Raw genomic sequence first — 20,232 nt, 5'->3', positions numbered from 1 at the left:
AGGTTGTTCAAATAATCTATAGGGCATTAACATATTTTTTTTTTCTCATTTGGTCTTTTAACTACTCAGAGGCACATATCTCTCACAATGACTGTCAATTGGACTCTGCAGATCTGTCAATTTTTGTTTTATACAATTTGGAAACACAGTCATTAGGGAATTACAAATTCTAAATTGTTACTAAATGACTATTATGGACATTTTATATGAATAAAACCATATAACATGTAACCTCTTATGTATGAATTACTTCACTTAGCATTAAGTCTTTCAGGTTCATTCATGTTACATCTACCTGTACAGGGTACATTCATTCCTCTTCAAAGTGGAATAATATTCCATTGTATGGATATAACACATTTTATATATCCATCCAGCAGTTGATGGACATACGGGTTATTTCCATGTTTTGGATATTATGAATAACACTGCTATGAATATTCATAACTGAGGTTTTGCATGCCTTTCCCCACAATTTTACTTGGAATCTTTCTATATCTTTCTTTACACATAGATATGTCTCTTATAAACAAAATGTCATCAAATTTTGGTCTTCCCCAGTCTGACAAATTTGTCTTTTATAACGAACATTTAGGGCACCTGGGCAGCTCAGTCAGTTAAGCGTCCGACTTCAGCTCAGGTCACAATCTCACAGTTCATGGGTTCAAGTCCTGCATCGGGCCTCTGCACTGACAGCTCAGAGCCTAGAGCCTGCTTTAGATTCTGTGTCTTCCTCTTCTCTCTGCCCCTTCCCCACACTCTGTCTCTCTCTCAAAAATAAATAAACATTTAAAAAAAATTTTTAATAATATAAAGAACATTTAGTCCCTTTACATTTCATGTCATTTTTTATATAATTGGGTTTAAACCTACAATTACATGTTGTGCTGTTTCTCACACTAGTTCTATGATTCCCCTCCCCTTCTTCATTCCATCTGGATTGGTATTTTTGTTATTCTATTCCCCCTTAGTAACAGTTTAGAAATTATGTTTCTATTAGTAATTACTCTAGAACTTAAAACCTGCATACTTGGATCTCAAAGGTTCCCCTTCCAAGTTTGATGGATGAAGACTTTGCCAGATGATCCCTTACTCTACTTCAGAAAATAACTATAAAACCTGTACATAGTAATACATAAACATATACTTGAAGGAACTGGTGAGTAAACAGAGATACAGAGGCTCTGTTGGAAGTTCATGGTCACTTGGAGAAAAGGAGAACATACAGAGAGCAAGCTCCCCCCTCTCTCTGGCTTTCAGCACAGGGCTAAGTATAGTGAGGCAGGTGAGGAAGATGATGTAGGGAAACCCCTTAGCTTTCCAACCTGAGAGTTCAGAAAAGAGTGTGGGAGATCCCACAAGAGCAAGAGCAGGTGAAGACATCTCCAAACTCTATTTGCCCACATCTCTAAATGACCCCTAACAAACAAAGGCAGAGGGCAAAGAAACCAGCCACAGATAAAACACTTGAAAGGAGGCCAAAGCTGCCAGCTCTGTAGTTCAAGCCTAAAACAGAAAATCATCTGTAAAACAAAGGAAATATTACGCATAAAAGGAAAATAATAAAATCCAAAGCCTTCATAAACTAACATTAATAATATCCAGGATGCAATCCAAATTGCCCAACAAATGAAGAACCAATGAGAGAAGAAAATCAAGCAGGCCTAACAGTGAGATGAAACCAGATGTTGAAGAAGCTAACACAAAAGGATTTTAAAGCAACGATCACTAACCTCGATGAAGTAAAACAAAATATGTTTAAATGCGTGAAAATCATACTAGAAAAATATAAATAATGAAAAATAATTAAATGTAAGTTCTACAATTGAAAAATAATTTCTGAAAAAAAATGTGTTGGCTGGACGAAACAGCAAAATGGACATGACAAAGGAAAAAGTAATGACTGACTGAAGACAGATGAATAAAAATTATACAAGATGAAGAGACAAAAAGATTGAAAAAAAGACAAATAATGATGATAACCACAAATAAGAGTAAACACAAAGCCCATACTGAGAGGCATATCACCACTAAGCTGTTAAAAACCAAAGCTATAGAGCAAATATTCAAAGCAGCAAGAGAAAAACCACATATTATGAAGCACAGGAAGAATGATCCAATTAATGGCTTTCTACTTCTAGGCTGTAATGTAGGGGACATAGAATCCTGGTGGGAATCAGCTGACTGACTCAGTAAGTAGAAGAGACAAAGCTGAGATTCCAAGGACCCCAAAAGGACTTAGAGTTCACCAAAAAGAGTACCAGAGAAGAAACCACTGCGCAGAAAGAAAACTTAAGAAATAGCCACAGGGCCTCTCCAGACTTCAGCTAAATATTGCACGCATGTGAAGAAATCACTCACAGCTTCGGGAAAAAACAGTATTTTTCCCGACTAGAAGTAACAGTATTTTATACTCACAAAGAACCAGGAGTATTGCCAGTTCCCAGAAGCCAGATTGGTAAACCTCATGACTCACAGGTCATTGTGTGTAATACACACAAGGACGCTCCTTCATTAGTGGGGAATAGTTAGCTACACTGAAGACTGCTCCAGATCCACGTAACAACTCTTAAAAGCACGATTCAAAAGAATCAAACTGTTCTCAAGTAAGTTAACGGTGTCCCCTCAAAAAACTCAAGAATATTTATTTACAATATCCTACCTAGGACTCAACAAGGCAAAATTTATGTCTGGCATCCAATAAAATTGCCAGAAAATACAGTGTATAATAAAAATTAATCAAATAAAATCAACCCCAAACTAAGATGTTAGAATTGGCAGATAAGGACATTAAAGTAGTCATTATAAAGATATTCCAAATGTTGAAAAGTTTCTTATATTTTTCTACAGAAGATACAAAACAGACCCACACAGAACCTGTAGAGATCAAAATAAAAATATGTAAGATGAAAAATATAATGAACCAGACAAAGAACAGATTAAACACTTTAAAAAATTAGTTGACTAAAAGAGCAAAGCAACTTCCCAAAATGAAACACTGAAGAGATAGTTTAAAGCAAACTTAGGGGTGCTTGGCCGGCTCAGTAGGTAAAGCATGAGACTCTTGATCTCAGGATTGTTGAGATGGAACCCCATGTTGGGCGTGGTGATTAGTTAAAAAATAAAATTTTTTTTAAAAAGTCAAAATTAACTTATCATCAGTGAACTGTGAGACAAGATCAAGCAACTTATAACTGGAGGACCACAAGGACAGGAAAGACAAAAACAAGGGAGACAGATAAATATTTTAAGAAATAATGGCCAAAAACATTAAAACTATGATGAAAACTAGAAGCTCACATATGTCAGGAGCTCAATTCAAGAATGAGAAAAAAAATAAATGGAGAAAACACTACCAAGGAATATCATTAAACAAACTGCACAAAACAAGCAATAAAGCAGAAAACAACCATTAAAAGCAGTTAGAGGAAAAAGATACACAGTCCAGCAATTCCACTCCTAGGTATCTACCCAAAAGAGATGAAAATATATGTGAACACAAAGACTTACATATGAATGTTCACAGCAGCATTATTCATAACAGCCCAAATTGGAAACAATCTAAATACATATCCAATGTGTGCCTTATCCATACAATGGGTACTACTCAGCAAAAAAAAGGAAAAAAACAGCAACACATGGCAAATCATGGATGCTCCACTAAACCATCATGCTCACTGAAAGAAACTAGACATAAGAGACCACATACTGTGTGATCCCATTCACATGAAATGTTCACAAGAGGCAATTTTATAGAGACAGAGATTAGATTACTGCTTGGCTGGAGGGGAAAACAAGGATTTACTACAAATGGACATGGTGGATCTTACAGAGGGAAGAAAAATGTTCTAAAATTGCTTTATTCTAATGTTGTACCACTTGGTATAGTTATTTTTAAAATCATTTTAAATGATGCATTTTAGGGGTGCCTGAGAGGCTCAGTTAAGCATCCAACTGACTCTTGATTTCAGCTCAGGTCATGATCTTGTGGTCATGGGATCGAGCCCCACATAACGCTCCATGCTGAGCGTGGGGCCTGCTTAGGATTCTCCCGCCCCTCTCTCTCTGCCCCTCCCCTTCTCGTGCTCTCTCCCTCTCTCAAAATAAATGAACTTAAAAAGCTGCTTTAAAAAATCACTCCATTTTATACTTGAAATGAAATATATAAAAAATGTAATATATATGTAAAAAATGTAATATATATATATACACACACATATATATATAATATATATATATATATATATATATTATATATATAATATATAAAACTGTTACGGGGCACCTGGCTGGCTCAGTCAGTAGTGAGCGACTCTTGATCTCAGGGTTGAGTTCAAGCCCCATCCTGGATGTGGAGATTACTTAAAAAAGAAGTCTTAAAAAAAACTGTTACAGTTTTATTGATAAACTAAATATTGATATTTATATATCAGTGAACTGATATGTAAAATAAAACTAAATAGAACTGCTTTCTTAAAAAAAGTTAACTTTTTCAGACATGGAAAAGGTGAAACAATTTATGTCCTGCAGACCTACTCTGTAAGAAACAGAGGCAGGGGCACCTGGGTGGCTCAGTTGGTTAAGCGTCCAACTTCATCTCAGGTCATGACCTCATGGCTTGTGAGTTCAGTTCAAGCCCCACACCGGGTTCTGTGTTGACAGCTCACAGCCTGGTGCCTGCTTCTGAGATTTTGTGTCACCCTCTCTCTCTGCCCCCCACCCCCCGCTCATGCTCTCTCTCAAAAATCAATTAACATGTAAAAATTAAAAAAAAAAACTGCCTGGGTGGCTCAGTCGGTTAAGTGGCCGACTTCAGCTCAGGTCATGATCTCGCGGTTCGTGAGTTCGAGCCCCACGTTGGGCTCTGTGCTGACAGCTCAGAGCCTGGAGCCTGTTTCAGATTCTGTGTCTCCTTCTCTCTGACCCTCCCCCATTCATGCTCTGTCTCTGTCTCAAAAATAGATAAACGTTAAAAAAAATTTTTTTTTAATGTAGGGAGAAAGAATTATAACACATGGAAACAGAGATAGCTACAAAACAAGGAACATCAGGAAGGTAACTACATCAATGAATCTTTAAGGATGATGGTGGTTATTAGGATTATTATTTAAATCTCTTCAAAAGGATGTGTAGTGGAAAAAAAAGTATGACAGCAATAGCACAGGAAAGCAGAAATGCAAGCATACTATTTTAAGGTCTTCTACCATATGTGAAATGGCATGTTGTCACTTGAAGGTAGATGATGACAAAGTAAAGACATATACTGTAAACCTTAAAGTCACCATGAAAATAATAAAATGTAACAAGCTAACAAAAGAAGTAAAATGGAAGCATAAAAAAAATATTCAGGGGTGCCTTGGTGGCTCAGTCGGTTAAGCACCCAATACTTGATTTTGGCTCAGGTCTTGATCTCACAGTTCGTGGGATTGAGCCTCTGGCTCTGAGCTGACAGCACAGAGCATGCCTGGGATTCTCTCTCTCCTGAATCTCTGCCCCTCCGCCACTCACGAGCACACGCACTCTCTCAAAATAAATAAACGTTAAAAAAAATATTCAATTAATTGAAGGAAGAAAGAACAAAAAGGAAAAAACAGAACAAAGAACAGATGGACAAATAGCTAACAATCATCAAGATGATAAATTTAACTTTATCAATAGTCATATGGGGGTGCCTGGGTGGCTCAGTTGGTAAGCATCCAACTTCGGCCTGGTCATGATCCCACAGTTCATGGGTTCAAGCCCCGCATCAGGCTCTGTGCTGACAGCTCAGAGCCTGGAGGCTGCTTCAGATTCTGTGTCTCCTTCTCTCTCTGCCCCTTCCCCACTCATACTCTGTCTCTCAAAGATAAATAAACATTAAACAAAAAAAATTTTTTGAATAGTTATATGAAATGTAAAAAGCCTGTTTTGGGGGAAGTGAGCATATTCATTACCTGGATTATAGTTACAGTTTCATAGGTATATACATATGTTAAAATATGTCAAATGTACTCTTTACACTGCATAAACATTTTGTATGTCAATTATATCTCAATAAAACAGCTTTTAAAAAATCAACAGTGGAGGCACCTGGGTGGCTCAGTCAGTTAAGCATCTGACTCTTGGTTTCAGCTCAGGTCATGATCTCATGGTTTCGTGAGTTCGGACCCTGCATAGGGCTCTGTGCTGATGGTGTGGAGCCTGCTTGGGATTCTCTCTCTCCGTCCCTCTCTGCCCCTCCCCTGCTCACACTCTGTCTCTCTCAAAATAAACTTAAAAATTATAATAAAAAAACTGAAAATCAACAGGAAGATAAACAGGAGATTCTAAAATATATTCAAAAATTCTTTTTAAAAAGACAAGAAAGGAGGAGTGCCTGGGTGGCTCAATCAGTTAAGCATCAGACTTCAGTTCAAGTCATAATCTCATGGTTCGTGGGTTCAAAACCCACATCGGGCTCTGTGCTGATAGCTCAGAGCCTGAAGCCTGCTTCGGATTCTGTGTCTCCATCTCTCTGCCCCTGCCCCACTCGCTCGCTGTCTCTCTCAAATATAAATAAACATTAAAAAAAAAAATTTTAAGGCAAGAAAGGAGAAATAGAAAAGGAAAACAACTGACACAAATAGAAAACAAGGTTGTCCTCCAATCCGAACAGGTAATTACAGAAACATTTACAGACTGTATCATCAAAATAAATCAAGAGAGTGTCAGATTACAAAAACACCCAACTACACATTATCTATTTAAAAAACACTGTAGATATAAAGACACAGAAAAGTTTATAGTAAATTAATAGAAGAAATGTCCTGAACAAAAAGCATGAGAAGTCTACACTGAACATAGATGAAAACAGATTTAAAATTGAAAAGTTGGGCAACTGAGTGGCTCAGTCGGTGAAGCATCTGACTCTTGATTTCAGCTCAGGTCACAATCTCATGATTTGTGGGTTCAAGCCCTGTGTGAAGCTCTGTACTGATAGCACGGAGCCTGCTTGGGATTCTCTCTCTCTCCCTCTCTCTGCCCCTTATGCGCTCGCTCTCTCTCTCTCTCTCAAAAATAAATAAATCAACAAATAAGAATAATTAGACCCAAAAAAATTCAGTAAAAAAAATTTATCACAATAAACTTAAATTAGAAAGAAGTAATAAGATAATCAACAAAAAACCTACAATTTGTAAACTAAACACACTACTAATCACTGTGTCAGAAAAAATGACATTAGAAATTATTTTGAAGTATATGACAGTGAATATACAAGAGATCAAAAAATGTGGGATGCAGCTAAACAGTGTTTAAAAGAAAACTTACAATTTTCAATGCCTATATTAGAAAAGAATTAGTTTCAATCAAAAAAACTCTAAGCTTCCATTTTAATAATCTGGGGAAAAAACAAAATTAAACCCAAAACAAACAAACAAAACAAAACCCAAGAAAAGTCATGAAGGAATCTTAAGTGCATATTGCTAAGTGAAAGAAGCGAATCTGGAAAGGATTATATACTGTATGATTCCTACTATATAGCATTCTAGAAAAGGCAAAACTATAACTAAAGACAGTTAAAAAAAAAAGTCTATGTTACCAAGGGCAAGGGGAGGTGAGTGGTAGAACATACATATATAGGATTTTTAGGGCCGTGAAATTACTCTGTATGACATGATAATGATGTATACATGTCACTATACTTTTGTCCAAATTCATAAAATGTGCAATACCAACGGTGAACCCTAAGGTAAATCTATGGGTTTTGTTTATGATGTGTTACTGTATGTTCCTCAATTGTAACAAATGTACCCACTAGTGAAAGATGTTAATAATAAGGGAAGCTATGGGGTGCCTGGGTGGCTCCTCGGTTAAGTGTCCAACTCTAGATTTCACCTCAGGTCATGGGCTCTCAGTTTGGGAGATCAAGCCACAGGTCAGGATGCTTGAGATTCTCTCTCTCTCTCCCCCTCCCCTACTCCCTTGCACACCTGTGTTCTGTCTGTCTCTCTCACTTTCTCTCTCTCTCTCTCTCTCTCTCTCTCTCAAAATAAATCCACTAGAATGGATAAAGTTAACAAGAACAGCAAAACCAAATGTTGGCAAGGATGAGGAGCAACCCAAGTTCTCATACATTACAGGTAAGAACATAAAATATAACAAACTTGGAAAACCATGCCAATTTAAACATCCACTTACCATAGGACCCAGCCATTCCTCTCTCAGGTATTTACTCAACAGAAATCATAACAAATGTGCACACAAAAATGTATATGCAAATGTTCATAGTAGCATCATCATAACAGCCAAAAACAGAAGTGAACTAAATCTCCCTCAGATGGATTAACAAATAAATAAATTGTGGTACATATACATACTTTCCCTCCCTCCCTCACTCTTAGTCCCTCCCTCCCTTCCTAACTAAGGATGACTACTCAGAAATGGAAAAGAACAAAATATTAGTATACATGACACAGATTAAAATTTCAAGATTAGGCAACTTTTTCTATAAAAGGCATGAAACTAAATGTATGTAAACTTTGCAAGCCATACAATCTTTCTCTCACAACTACTCATTCAATTCTTCTCTTGTAGCACAGAAGTAGCCATGTGAAAGGTACAAGCATGGTTATGTTCCAATAAAACTTTACAGAAACAGGCAAAAGGCTAGAAGTGGCCCACAGGTTACAGTTTGTTCACCCTTGAGCTAAGTCAAAGGAGTCTTCCTCAAGGACACAGTTCACATTTTTGTAAGCCTCCTAGCACTTATCCAAAGGCTAAAGCTAACTACTGTGTCAGTGACTGAAAAGAATCCAAAATAATCTGATTAAGAAAAATTACCTATGGATCTGATCTTGTCTGCTGGAGCGAACTGGAGCTAATCCATCTATTTCATCAAAAAATATTATAGAAGGTCTCATCAAATATGCCTAGTATAAAAAGAAAACAAGTGTTATTTATAGTTCTCATTTTTTACATTTAAGTATTGTATTTTCTTAATAGGTCATATAAGCAAATGCTACAACATGCAGTAATTATGAAAGAATAAAAATGAAAACTCCTTACCGCCCAGTCTCCAACCACAAGGCCTCTCCCAGTAGACAACTACTGTTCCCAGTTTGTTTACCCTTCTGTGTGTGTCATTTATATATGTACAGAAATATTTTAAACATACTATTTTATTTAATGCATTTTAAACAAAGTATTCACATTGCTTTTACCAAATAACACAGTATATTTTATGTAACTATATATATTTTCATTATTTTTTTTATTTGAGAGAGAGAGAAAGAGAGCGTGGACATGTGGGAGAGGGGCAGAGAGGGGCGGAGAGGGGGAGAGGGAGAGGACGAATCTCAAGCAAGCTCCATACTCAGCACAGAGCTTGACTCAGGGCTGGAGCCCAAGACCCTGGGATCACGACCTAAGACCAAGTCAAGAGTTGGATGCTCAACAGACTGAACCACCCAGACACCCCTGAGCAATATATTTTAATTAGCTTCCATATAAGTGCACAATGATCTGCCTCATTCTTTATTAACAGCTACAAAATGCCCCACTGTATGGTGTGCCATAATTAAACTAGTCTCCTATGTGTGGACATGTAGGCTATTTTGTTTTATTTTTAAGTTTTTATTTATTTTTGAGAGAGAGAGTAAGCACAAGCAGGAAAGGGGCAGAGAGAGAGACAGAGAGAGAGAGAGAGAGAGAGAGCACGCGCCAAGCAGGCTCTGCACTGACAGTGCAGATGTGGGGCTGATACAGGGCTCAAACTCATGAACCATGAGATCATGACCTGAGCAGCAATCAAGAGTTGGATGCTTAACCTACTGAGCCACCCAGGTGGCCCTAGGCTATTTTCAATCTTTTCCTATTATCAATAATGCCTGAATAAACATTTGGCCTTTTATATAAATATAGACATAAATACATAAATATAATAAATTCTAAAAGTGGTTCAAAAGGCAAACGTCATTTCTAATATAGTTAGTTATTTTCTTTTTTTTTTTTTTCCAACGTTTATTTATTTTTGAGACAGAGACAGAGCATGAACGGGGGAGGGGCAGAGAGAGAGGGAGACACAGAATCGGAAACAGGCTCCAGGATCTGAGCCATCAGCCCAGAGCCCGACGCAGGGCTCGAACTCAATGACCGCGAGATCGTGACCTGGCTGAAGTCGGATGCTTAACCGACTGCGCCACCCAGGCGCCCCTCTAATATAGTTAGTTATTTTCAAATTGCCTTCCACTGATCACCACCAATATTTAAGAAACCTCACCAAAAATGTATTTTCAAACTTTGATTTTTTAGAATAAAAAATATCTCAGTTCATTTTGATTTTTATTTCTACTCTCAATAAAAATGAGCACTTTCATAACTCTAAGAGCCATTTGTACTGCTTTTTTTAATGAAAGTTCTGGTCAGATCTTTGCCAATTTTTCTATTGGATCATTGTTCTTTTGCTTACTGATTTCTAGAAGCCATTCATTTTAAAAATTAAGACTTCTGTGAAAGGAAATGCAAATATTTTTCTGCAAGGGGTACCATTTATCTTTTGGTTTTGCTTATGATATTTTGTTGCAATGCAGAATCTAAAAATAAAATGTATATAGGGAATCTGTTCTTTGATAGTTAAAACTCTCCCTACTCTGATATTAGGAACAAATCATGAGTTTTCTTCCATTACTTTCACAGTTGTCATTTTCACTTAAATCTTAAATGTAGCAGCAACCTAATTTAATATAAATATTAGATTACAAATGTTAAGTCTTTATATTGTATAATTTACTCATATACAGTTTATGTATGTTTCAAAATTACTTATAGCAAATTCTTAGTTCACAGGAAGGACAACCTTCTAAAAACCAGATACAAATTTCACATCTCTCCCTGGTTGATATGCATTAAACTTCCAGTGTTTTCTAATAATTTAAAATGAAGGGCATTTCAATCACAAAACAAGTTTTAGGAGAAAAAAGTTTGTAAAACCAGAATTATATACTGAGAGAAAAAGAATATGGGAACCCGCTGGCTCAGTCGGTAGAAGATGCGACTTTCGGGTCTCTGGGTTGTGAGTTCAAGCCCCACACTGGGTAAATCGATCATTTAAATAAATAAATAAGTGTATTTGAAGCGAGAGAAAGAACAAAGATTTGATCAGCACTTTTATATACATGAAACACATAGCTGTTTTTCAGAACTACAGCCTCGCAGAATTACAATATCAAAGTACAGTATATCTTGTGCCCTTCACTGTGACAAGCACTTTATGTACTTCTTTTCTGTGAAATCTCACAGTAGTCCAGTGAGATTAGTATTTTTTCCTCTGTTTTATAAAAGAGGCAACTAAAATCAGATGTTTTCATTTATTTCAAGTTGCATACTAAATATAAAGTCAGACCTTAGTCATTTTTCTGACACCTAAGACCAAACAAACTCTTGGCCAATATATAATACCGCCATCATTTCATTTAGTGCATAGATCACGTCAATTTAGGAATGTGGACTCTTTCAATTAAAAAGACAATAATGAAGGGCACCTGGGTGGTTCAGCTGGCTAAGCATCCAACTTTGGCTCAGGTCATGATCTCACGGTTTGTGAGTTTGAGCCCCACATCAGGCTCTGTGCTAACAGTTCAGAGCCTAGAGCCTGCTTTGCATTCTGTGTCTGCCTCTCTCTCTGTCTGCCCTCACCCCACTTGTACCCTGTTTCTGTCTTTCAAAAATAAATAAACATTAAAAAAAATTATAAAAATAAGTAAGTAAGTAAGTAAATAAATAAATAAATAAATAAATAAATAAATAGACAGACAGACAATAATGAGGGTGCATGGGTGGCTCAGGAAGTTAAGCATTAGACTCTTGATTTCGACTACTGATTTCGGCTCAGGTCATGATCTCAAGGTTTGTAAGCCCTGCATCAAGCTCTGCACTGACAGCGCACGGCCTGCTTGGGATTTTCTCTCTTCCTGTCACTCTGCCCCTCCCCACGCACTCTCTCTCAAAATAAATTAAAGCTTTGCTGAAAAAAAAATTCTTAGGGACCCCTGAGTGGTTCAGTCAGTTAAATGTCTGACTTCAGCTCAGGTCATGATCTCACGGTTCATGGATTCAAGCCCCGCTTTGGGCTCTGTGCTGACAGCTCGGAGCCCAGCGCCTGCTTCAGAGTCTGTGTCTCCCTCTCTCTGCCTCTCCCCCACTCATTCTCACTCATTCTCTCTCTCTCTCTCTCTCTCTCTCTCAAAAATAAACATTAAAAAAAAATATTTTTTTAATTTTAAACAGCTTTGTTGCAGTATAATACACATAACATAAAAATTTTAACTACATGCATACTGCTTTTTTTTTTTTAAGTTTATTTATTCTTGAGAGATAGAGAGAGACAGACCATGAGCAGGGGAGGGGGAGGGAGAAGGGGACAGGACACACAGAATCCGAAGCAGGTTCCAGGCTCCGAGCTGTCAGCACAGCATAGAGCCCAACGCGCGGCTTGAACCCATGAATTGCGAGATCATGACCTGAGCCAAAGCCAGATGCTTAACCGACTGAGCCACCTAGGCACCCCCCCTACATACTCTTAAAGGAGACCAACTGCATGTTGAACTTCCCAATAGACACCAAACACCTTGAAGGCAAAAATTTTACTATATCCCTTTCTACTCACATTATCTAGAACATGGCACTTTTTCAAACTAACTAAAAGTAATATTTGAAGTGCTTTACCAATTACAAAAGACTTTGAAACACATCAACTCAAGTAATGGCAGCTTGAAAATTGCTTGTCGAAAGCTTTCTTTTAATTTCATGTAATTTCCTTAGATGTTATGAAATAGAAGCTGCATTGTCAAATATGAATGACTTCTTTCACTAGTTCCAATAACCAAAAGTGAATTTATATCAGGACTAAGTTTTATTAAGTATGAGGAAATAATACTTTTAAAGTTACAGTGATAAAAAAAAAAGATTGCCTACATGATATTCAGTCACCTAACCCTGCCTTTTTAAAAAAAATTTTTTTTTAATGTTTATTTATTCTTGAGAGAGAGAGACAGAGAGAGAGACAGAGTATGAGCAGGGGAGGGGAGGGGCAGAGAGAGAGGGAGACACAGAATCTGAAGCAGGCTCCAGGCTCTGAGCTGTCAGCACAGAGCCTGACACAGGGCTCCAACCCAAGAACTGTGAGATCATGACCTGAGCTGAAGTCTGATGCTTAACTGACTGAGCCACCCAGGCGCCCCACCTAACCCTGCCTTTTTAAAGCATTCATTACAGAATTCTTCCAGCATCATATTTTATAGCTTATGAAAATAATGTACTACCCTGTAAGATTTCTTTTTTTTTTTAATTTTTTTAATTTTTTTTTTCAACGTTTATTTATTTATTTGGGACAGAGAGAGACAGAGCATGAACGGGGGAGGGGCAGAGAGAGAGGGAGACACAGAATCGGAAACAGGCTCCAGGCTCTGAGCCGTCAGCCCAGAGCCTGACGCGGGGCTCGAACTCACAGACCGCAAGATCGTGACCTGGCTGAAGTCGGACGCTTAACCGACTGCGCCACCCAGGCGCCCCTACCCTGTAAGATTTCTATGCTTGTTCCATTTCCTCAATTAGACTATAACTTCATGATATATGAAATTATACCCAGGGTTTTCAAAAGCATCTAACATGGTATTATACACTTAGTAGCCACCTTAATAAATATCTTGTGAATCATCACATCATTAAATTAGTACTAGTAAAACTGCTGTTAAATACATCTAAAGTTTACAAATTCAGATTACTGAACCTAAACATACTTACTAGAAATATGCCTCCTTGTGAACAGTTTATATTTACAGACTAAATGCACTCAATATTCTATTTAAAAAAATTTTTGTTGAATGTTTATTTATATTTGGAGGGGGGCAAGGGACAGCACACAAGCAGGGGAAGGGCAGAGAAAGATGGACACAGAATCTGAAGCAGGCTCCAGGCTCCGAGCTGTCAGCACAGAGCCCAAAATGGAACTCGAACTCACGAGCCATGAGATCACGACCTGAGCTGAAGTCAGACACTTAACCAACTGAGTCACCCAGGCGTCCTCTAAATACTCTATTTTAAAGAAAATATTTTCATATTAGGTGATTTCACTTACCTGATCAAAAAGAAGCCTAAGTTGCCGTTCAGATTCACCAACCCACTTGCTCAGACAGTCTGCTCCTTTTCGCATAAAAAAAGCCACCTTTTTGTCTCCCTGACTGCACTCATTAGCTAATGCTCTGGCAACCAAGGTTTTACCTGTGCCAGGAGGGCCATAAAACAAACAGCCCCTAGAGGAAAAAAGAATCAATAGGAATAAGGTAATGTTACTGCCACCACTAATAACCAATACACAAGGATGCACCTCCCATAGAATTTATTAATGAATATATGACAATTCTTAGATATTGAGAAAGGTCTTAGTAGTATATAGACAAATTTCACTTTGCTGAGAGTATTCAAGGATGTTCTCAATGACCAAACCTTGGTAGGCAAATCAGAGAAGAGAGCCATGTAGCAAGATAAACCAAAATTTTAAATGTGTCTTCCCAATGACCCAGAAATTTCACATCTTAGAATGCATCATAAATACTCAAAATATTATGAATACAGATTTTAAATGAATGTTCAAAAAAGGATCAATTCTAATTTGTGAAAAACTAAAAAAAATCTACATGCTATTAATAAGGCACAGATGGCTCAGTTTGAGAAGTGCATGACTCTTGAGCTTCAGCTTATGAGTTCAAGCCCCGTACTGGGTGTAGAGAACACTTAAATAAATAAAACTTAGAAAAATAATAAGGAATAAATAAATATACTGTTATATCTATAAAACAAACTACTAAAATATCAAAAAGAATAATATACACATTACTGATATGGGAAGGTGTCTAGAATACACTGTAGGGTGAAAAAAGTTATATAAAAGCATTACTAAATAATTTTATTTATATTAAATGTTTATACGTGCATAATAAAGGCAAAATTTTAACTTAATATACACATATATGTATAAAACAAGCTTATAAAGAATATACAAAATTGTTCATCCCTAAGAAGTAAAATTACTCTCTAATTGTAACACTTTCTGCTTCTCTCTCCATTTTATTTCAGTTTCTCCCACAGCCATGCTACTTTAAGGACTTTGGGAAAAGTAATAATTATTCTCAAAATTCAACTTATATCCTACAAAAAACAATACATTGCTTGTGATTTTAAAAAGCCACTGTAGGGGCGCCTGGGTGGCGCAGTCGGTTAGGAGTCCGACTTCAGCCAGGTCACGATCTCGCGGTCCGTGAGTTCGAGCCCCGCGTCGGGCTCTGGGCTGATGGCTCGGAGCCTGGAGCCTGTTTCCGATTCTGTGTCTCCCTCTCTCTCTGCCCCTCCCCCGTTCATGCTCTGTCTCTCTCTGTCCCAAAAATAAATTAAAAAAATAAAAAAATAAAAAAAAATAAAAAGCCACTGTAGAATTATAAGCCACAGTTTTAATCTGCTCAAACAGAAGATGACTCTTTAATAAGATTTTCTACATCCTGAAACAGATGGAAAATGTAATGGTCTACATGTATATCTTGAATATTTTATTCTCCCAACTTCCCTTAAGTTCTCAGCCTTTTCTAAAGGCTACCTAGCTACGTATCTCATGATCAAACACAATCTGATCATAAAAATGGATGTCCAAAAAAAAAAAAAAGCTTACCATTTCAAAACTACCAGCATCAAGTCACATATACACTTAACTGAAATTGTGTTTCCAAAAACTAAACAACATACAGCATCAAACTCTATGCTATCTGGAGGCCAAATTATGGAAAATCCATTTGGGCAATCCACTTGTATATTCAAGGCCTGCACAGAGATTTAGATCTTATACCCGACATTTAAATGCTGAAATGTAAACTTCAAGGATACACTTACCACAGCCTTTGAACCCTAATTAATAAAATTTCATTCCTAATTCTCATTGCTAGAACACATCAAATCAATACATATGAAATATTTATATTTATAATCATTTACTAACTGAAATTTGATGAATTAACAGTAATAACAATAATAAACATCTAGGACATTACTTACCTTGGAGGCTGAATCTTAAATTTCTCAAAGATTTCTGGATATAGAAGTGGGAATACTACCATTTCTTTCAGTGCATGAATATGATGGCTCAATCCACCTATACTATCAAACCGCACCTTGGGAAGAAGGGAAAAAGTTCAATATAAAATAATTTTAAATACTAAAGATTTTTTTTAATTTATGAGATTGTCTTATGATTCAGAAATACATGCCTTCAGCAGGAACTGTTGAACATAAAGTTCAAAAAATTACACTTCTGGAGTGCAGAAAAATAAAGTCAGCAGTAAATTCAAGTTTACATTTCAGTTCAGCTAAATAAAGCTACCATTCTTTAATCTCCTAGTAACTAAGGACAAGATTAATGTCCAATCTAACACTTTAATGGGTATCTAGAGGAGATGATAAATTGTATTTATACTCTAATAATTTAAATGCCTTTCAAAATACCATCTATCACATGCATTGCCAGCAAAGGCAATACTGTCCCTAAGGGAGCAAAAACTGATTTAGAAGTAGGGTGAAAAACATCTTAGCTACTACAATGGTTTGAGACCCTCCAAAGCTCAACTTTATAAAACCAAGTCTTACTCTTTTTTTTTTTTTAATTTTTTTTTTCAACATTTTTATTTATTTTTGGGACAGAGAGAGACAGAGCATGAACGGGGGAGGGGCAGAGAGAGAGGGAGACACAGAATCGGAAACAGGCTCCAGGCTCCGAGCCATCAGCCCAGAGCCTGATGCGGGGCTCGAACTCACGGACCGCGAGATCGTGACCTGGCTGAAGTCGGACGCTTAACCGACTGCGCCACCCAGGCGCCCCCCCCTTTTTTTTTTTTTTAAAGAGAGAGAGCCCATGTAAGTAGGGGAGAGGGCAGAGAGAGGGAGAGAGAGAATTTCCTAAGCAGTCCCCACACTTAGCACAGATCCCAACGTGGGCTTGATCCCACAACGCTGGGATCATGACCTGAGCCAGAATCAAGAGTCAGACAATCAACCTACGGACCCACCCAGGTGCCCCCAAGTCTTGATTTTTTTTTAATTAAAAAAAATTTTTTTTCATGTTTTTATTTTATTTTTGAGAGAGAGAGACAGAGAGACAGAGTGTGAATGGGGGAAGGGCAGAGAGAGAGGGAGACACAGAATCTGAAGTAGGCTCCAGGCTCTGAGCTGTCAGCACAGACCCAGACACAGGGTTCGAACCCACAAACCATGAGATCATGACCTAAGTTGATGTCAGACACTTAACCGACTGAGTCACTCAGGTACCCCATTTTTTTTAATTTCTTTAAATTTAAGTTTATTTACTTATTTTGAGAGAGAACAAGTGGGGGACAGACAGGGAGAGAGGGAGAGAGAATCCCAAGCAGGCTATGTGCGGAGCCCAATGTGGGGCTCGAACTCACAAACTGTAAGTTCATGACCTGAGCCAAAACCAAGAGTTGGATGCTTAACCAACTGAGCCACCCAGGCACCCCATGTCTTATTCTTTAATATTAATTTATCTAGATAGAAATTTAATTTCTCTCCTTAGGAGACAACAATGAAAAAGTGATTTAAGAAACACTGACCTACCATAAGAAACAAGAGAGATTAGGGGCACCTGGGTGGCTCAGTCGGTTAAGTGGCCGACTTTGGCTCAGGTCATGATCTCGCGGTCTGTGGGTTTGAGCCCTGTGTCGGGCTCTGTGCTGACAGCTCAGAGCCTGGAGCCTGTTTCAGATTCTGTGTCTCCCTCTCTCTGACCCTCCCCTGTTCATGCTCTGTCTCTCTCTGTCTCAAAAATAAATAAACGTTAAAAAAAAATTTTCTTTTTAAAAAAGAAACAAGAGAAATTATTCCTCCCGTCCATAACAGTTTAAATACCTAAAAGACTTTGTAGAGTAAAATATTGTACAGAAAAAAGTGCTTGAAGGAAATACTGCCAAAATGTTAACAGTAACCGCCTCCCCCTGTATCTTTATTCTGTTACAGTACTTGAAAATGTTTCAAAATGAAATGTTACTATGATAAAAAAAAAACTTAAGTAATCTAGAAAAATAAACACAGAGTTTAAATAAGAAAAACCGTATTTGTATGATATCAAATTTAAAAAAATACTACTCTAAATAAATGGCAGAGACATCTAAAGTTAACTGATTCAAGAGAGTAAGGTGCTGGTCAACAAAATAAGCAAAGAATATTAAGGTCCTCTGAGAATGTACACTAGTATATATGAGACTGGGAATTCAATACTCTAAAGTCCTCGTTAAAATAAATATTAAAATAAATATTTAAATAAAATATTTTCCCCTATGACTTCAGATTGAGAAGAGATAACATTTCATTTTCAAATATATACACAACTCCATTGGTAACTTAAGCTTGTCATATGAGAATCAGTTAAATTATGTCATATAGAAACGTTTACAGGAACAAAAAAAAAATCAAATATGATCTTAGTTGGGCAGTAACCTATTCCAAAATACACTCCCTAGAAAGATTCTAGTAACAGTAAATATCTATGACATCCTCTAAATCTTGCCTTTCTTTTCAGACTTTCCCTGGGTACTATAACCCACTTCGCATAGTGATCTCAACTATCTTTATATTTGACACCCATATCTGAATTTCTAGCCCATATAGTTCTCCTTAAGGCCAAACCTAACTAATTTCCTACAAGTTACTTCCATTTGTGATGTGCCATGGACACCTAAACATGTCTACAACTAACTAAATCATCGTAACCCCTCTAAACATTTTCTCTAATGTTCCCTACATCAGAGAGTAGATCCCACCCAGTCACTTAAGCCAGAAACCTAGGTCATACATTCAACTTGTTTCTCTCCTTCATTCCCCAAAAGCAATAAATTCACCCAATTCCATCAAACCAAATTCTCTCCTGAATTCTGTCAAATCCATCTACTTCTTTCCATCATTACCCTACCATGACCATTACTCCAAATTACTATGTTACAACAATGTCCAGACCAGTCTCCCTAATGCCAGCCTTGCTTCCCTTCATTAACTACATCAGAATCAGAGTGCTCCATCTAAAATGTAAATCTGATCATGAAATCTAAGCAGCTTCAACAATACCCTACTACATATCACGGTTTATGGGCCTTGCCATATTTGTCAGCCTCATTTCCTACCCATTTTTATTATATACGCCAGTATCACTGATACAGGGGGGCAGGGGGGACTTAAGTATCACCTGTGACCAGAGTGCTAGGTTCCAAAACACATACATCAAAACACTAATAATGATGATATCTGGGTTTTTATTTTTATTATGTGTTGCCTTAGAAACAAGGAACAACCTTAATTTTTTTTTTAAAGTTACTTCTAGAAAAACATTTACAAAACTTACTGATTTATCAATGTTCATTGGATCAACATCAGCCAAGCTTGCACCCACTTTGACACGTTCTCGGAGAATACCACTAGCTAAATCTTCTGCTCTGAAGTTCATAGGCAAACATCTGAAATTCATAAAAATTGAAGTAGATAGCATTAAAAGTTTCACATTTAACTTTTAACTTTAAATTTTTTTTAAAGTTTAACATTTAACTTTTAAGTTTCACATTAATACTCCTCAGGTATTACATGGGTATGTCTACTCAGTTTACAAGATTAAAAGAAATTTCTTTCCCTTTAATTCAAAACTAACCAATTCTAGATCACATCTTGAGAGCTAACCTTTATCTTCTGTTTAACTCCTTTAAAATAGATCTTTAGCCACCTAAAATCCTATACTGTATTAATTTTATTACCCTTAATAAAATATACTCTACTTCCTCTTTTAACCTTGGATAGTTACCAAAAGATGACATAAACAGCCTCAAAAAAAGTATGACTTCTAAACTGAATGTACTTTTCACACACATTTCTGAATCTTAACTTACCTTAAAAATATATTTCCAAAGCAAGTATTAAAATAGTTCAGATTAAGTAGACATTAAATTCTTTTATTTAAACTTAGATTTTGGATGGGGCGCCTAGGTGGCGCAGTCGGTTAAGCATCCGACTTCAGCCAGGTCACCATCTCGCGGTCCGTGAGTTCGGGCCCGCGTCAGGCTCTGGGCTGATGGCTCAGAGCCTGGAACCTGTTTCCGATTCTGTGTCTCCCTCTCTCTCTGCCCCTCCCCGTCCATGCTCTGTCTCTCTCTGTCCCAAAAATAAATAAACGTTGAAAAA

General features: G+C 37.2%; 1 protein-coding gene across 3 annotated transcripts in view; it reads right to left on the bottom strand.

The window, feature by feature from the left end:
- Positions 1 to 20,232, bottom strand: part of ATAD2B (ATPase family AAA domain containing 2B) — a 167,452-nt gene that overhangs the window by 86,814 nt on the left and 60,406 nt on the right. For all 3 annotated transcript variants that reach the window (XM_047852433.1, XM_047852434.1, XM_047852435.1), the window contains exons 10-13: positions 19,406 to 19,517; positions 16,057 to 16,172; positions 14,093 to 14,267; positions 8,800 to 8,888 (exon numbers count right to left, since the gene is read on the bottom strand). In XM_047852433.1, the coding sequence (XP_047708389.1) occupies positions 8,800 to 8,888; positions 14,093 to 14,267; positions 16,057 to 16,172; positions 19,406 to 19,517 (492 nt within the window). The remainder of the gene's footprint in view (positions 1 to 8,799; positions 8,889 to 14,092; positions 14,268 to 16,056; positions 16,173 to 19,405; positions 19,518 to 20,232) is intronic.

Source organism: Prionailurus viverrinus, chromosome A3 (genome assembly GCF_022837055.1).
Source record: "Prionailurus viverrinus isolate Anna chromosome A3, UM_Priviv_1.0, whole genome shotgun sequence".
In the NCBI taxonomy this organism is placed as follows: domain Eukaryota; kingdom Metazoa; phylum Chordata; class Mammalia; order Carnivora; family Felidae; genus Prionailurus; species Prionailurus viverrinus.
The sequence above is the reverse complement of the archived record's forward strand: the minus strand, read 5'-3'. Positions and strand labels throughout refer to the sequence as shown.